A 2099-nucleotide genomic window follows, 5' to 3' on the forward strand; every position below is an offset into this window, starting at 1 on the left:
ACCTTTAGCTGCCCTTTTGCTATTCCTGTCTTTTAGCTAGCCTTTTCATATTTTTAGATAGTCTTTTAAACATTTTTTCTACATTTGTGCTACTTTTTAACTATGGTTCAACAACTTTTACATGGTCTTAAACTACTTTTACAGTGTTTGCTGTTTTTACCTAACCTTTTGCTACTTTTAGCTAATTCTTTTAGGATTTTTGCTTTTAGCAAGTGTTTGTTTTTTAGCTTTTAGCTAGAGTTCTGTTACAACCTTTTAGCCCTCTTTTTGCTACTGTTGCCTTTTCATGCTTTTTGCAATTTTTTTTGCTTCTTTTAGCTAATATTTGTTTTTTTAGCTTTTAGTTAGTGTTCTGCTTCAAACCCTTAGCTGTCTTTTTGCTACTCCCTTCTTTAATCCTGCCTTTTTATATTTTCAGCTAGATTTATGTTGTTATTTTTTTTGTTCTTTTTGCTGGTTTTTCTGTTGCTTTTACTTATTTTTACTTCTTTTTGATAGTTTTTTGTTAATTCTTTTGTTTTTTAGCCTTTAGCTAGTGGTATGTTTCAACCTTTTATCCCTCTTTTTGCTATTTCCCCATTTTTGAGTCTTTTCCTACTTTTAGCTATGGTTTAGGTTGCCTTATGCTACTTTTATTTAGCTTTTTGCTAATTTTACCGTTCACTCTGACTGTAGCTTTCATTCGGCTCGTTTTCTTTTAGTTTCTCGTTCTTCATTAAGTCTGACAGACTTCTATCAGCGGGACATTCATCAGGTCAAAGGTCACGGCAGGACAGTCTCTCCTCTCTTCACCTGAACGAACCACAGAGCTGTTTTACCCACAATGCCCGGCGGCGGCGCGTCCGGATGAAACCCACCAGCAGACGTCTGCTTGAACTTCTCGCTCTTCTTCTTCCTCCACTTCCAGGGTTTGAACAGCCGGCCTAAAKTGGCGAACTTGCTCCGGCGGCGGATGGGGGGCGTGTGGGTCCCCGGCACCAACGAGTCGGACCTCATGGACGCCAGCCGCTCCACCTCCTCAGCTGGAAGACAAGTATGAGATTCCTGAAGCAGATTTACCCTCTGCTGAGGAGCTGAAAACAATATTCTGCTTTTATTTTTCATTAATTTCATGTTTTATTTAACAAAAGACACAAACCTTCAGATTATTTGTGTTTTTTAATGGAAGCTAAGGATTCTGGGAGTGATTTCATTTAGACAGCAGAAGGGAAGATGTGGTGAAGTTCCATGTTTCTACCAGCAGATGGCGCTCAAGTCCCGTAAACAAAGAAATAATCTGAGTCTCAAACAAGAAATAAAATCTGATTCTGGTTGGATGCTGTTTACCTTCATCAGGTAAAAGTGTTTATCATCCTCCAGTCTTTTGCAGCTAATTTGAGCTCTGAATRCAAATCATGTCAGATGAATGTGCTTCTGTTTAGAGCACGTGTCAAACTCAAGGCCCGCGGGCCAAATGTGGCCCGACACGGTCTGTTACGTGGCCCACTTTAAAGATAGTCACTGCTTTATTGACCGAAAACTACATCTCCCGTAATGCATGTTGGTTATTGTGACAACATCCCACCACTAGGTGGAGCTGCTCAGAGTTCAGAACATATGCTGCGTTCCATTTACATCGTATTTCCGGAAATGGTAAATGCTAGTGACGTCATTTCCCAACAAACCAAATGAAATTGCATTCCAGTTAGCCGATAGGTGATTGTATTGCTGCCGCTAACCTAACCTAGCTACAACACTGCTACAGTGTAAACAATGACAAAAAAAGAGCTCTACTACCTTCGTCATGCAAATAAACGTAGGATGAAACTTGTCTCTATTAGCTAACCATCTTCTCAACAGGTCAGGTTCCTCTAACAGAAACCTAAGAATACTCACATTTATAATAGTATTTTACACTCTGTAGGTCTAAATATTAATCAGAGGACAAATCACCTGTAATATTTAATAGTTTGTGTTAAATTGTTGCATGATTCAATAGTGCTAAATATGCTCCACAAGCTAATATCTGCTAACCAGTTCAATGAATAACAGTGATTACATCGACTTTATAAGATTATTTTAATTTTAAACTGTTACATTATGTTCTGCTCAGATCACAT

The 2099-nt window shown here is 38.6% G+C and overlaps 2 protein-coding genes across 2 annotated transcripts in view; one reads left to right on the top strand and one right to left on the bottom strand.

The window, feature by feature from the left end:
• tbc1d7 (TBC1 domain family, member 7) overlaps positions 1-926 on the top strand; it is a 28700-nt gene extending 27774 nt beyond the window's left edge. The window contains exon 9 of the mRNA XM_014028288.1: positions 908-926. The gene's annotated coding sequence lies outside the window, so the exon portion shown is untranslated. The remainder of the gene's footprint in view (positions 1-907) is intronic.
• phactr1 (phosphatase and actin regulator 1) overlaps positions 1-2099 on the bottom strand; it is a gene marked incomplete at its 5' end in the record, with an annotated part of 24753 nt that overhangs the window by 15478 nt on the left and 7176 nt on the right. The window contains 1 exon segment of the mRNA XM_014028283.1: positions 858-1022. Coding sequence (XP_013883737.1) covers positions 858-1022 — 165 coding nt within the window.

This window comes from Austrofundulus limnaeus, unplaced genomic scaffold (genome assembly GCF_001266775.1).
Source record: "Austrofundulus limnaeus strain Quisiro unplaced genomic scaffold, Austrofundulus_limnaeus-1.0 Scaffold740, whole genome shotgun sequence".
In the NCBI taxonomy this organism is placed as follows: Eukaryota; Metazoa; Chordata; class Actinopteri; order Cyprinodontiformes; family Rivulidae; genus Austrofundulus; species Austrofundulus limnaeus.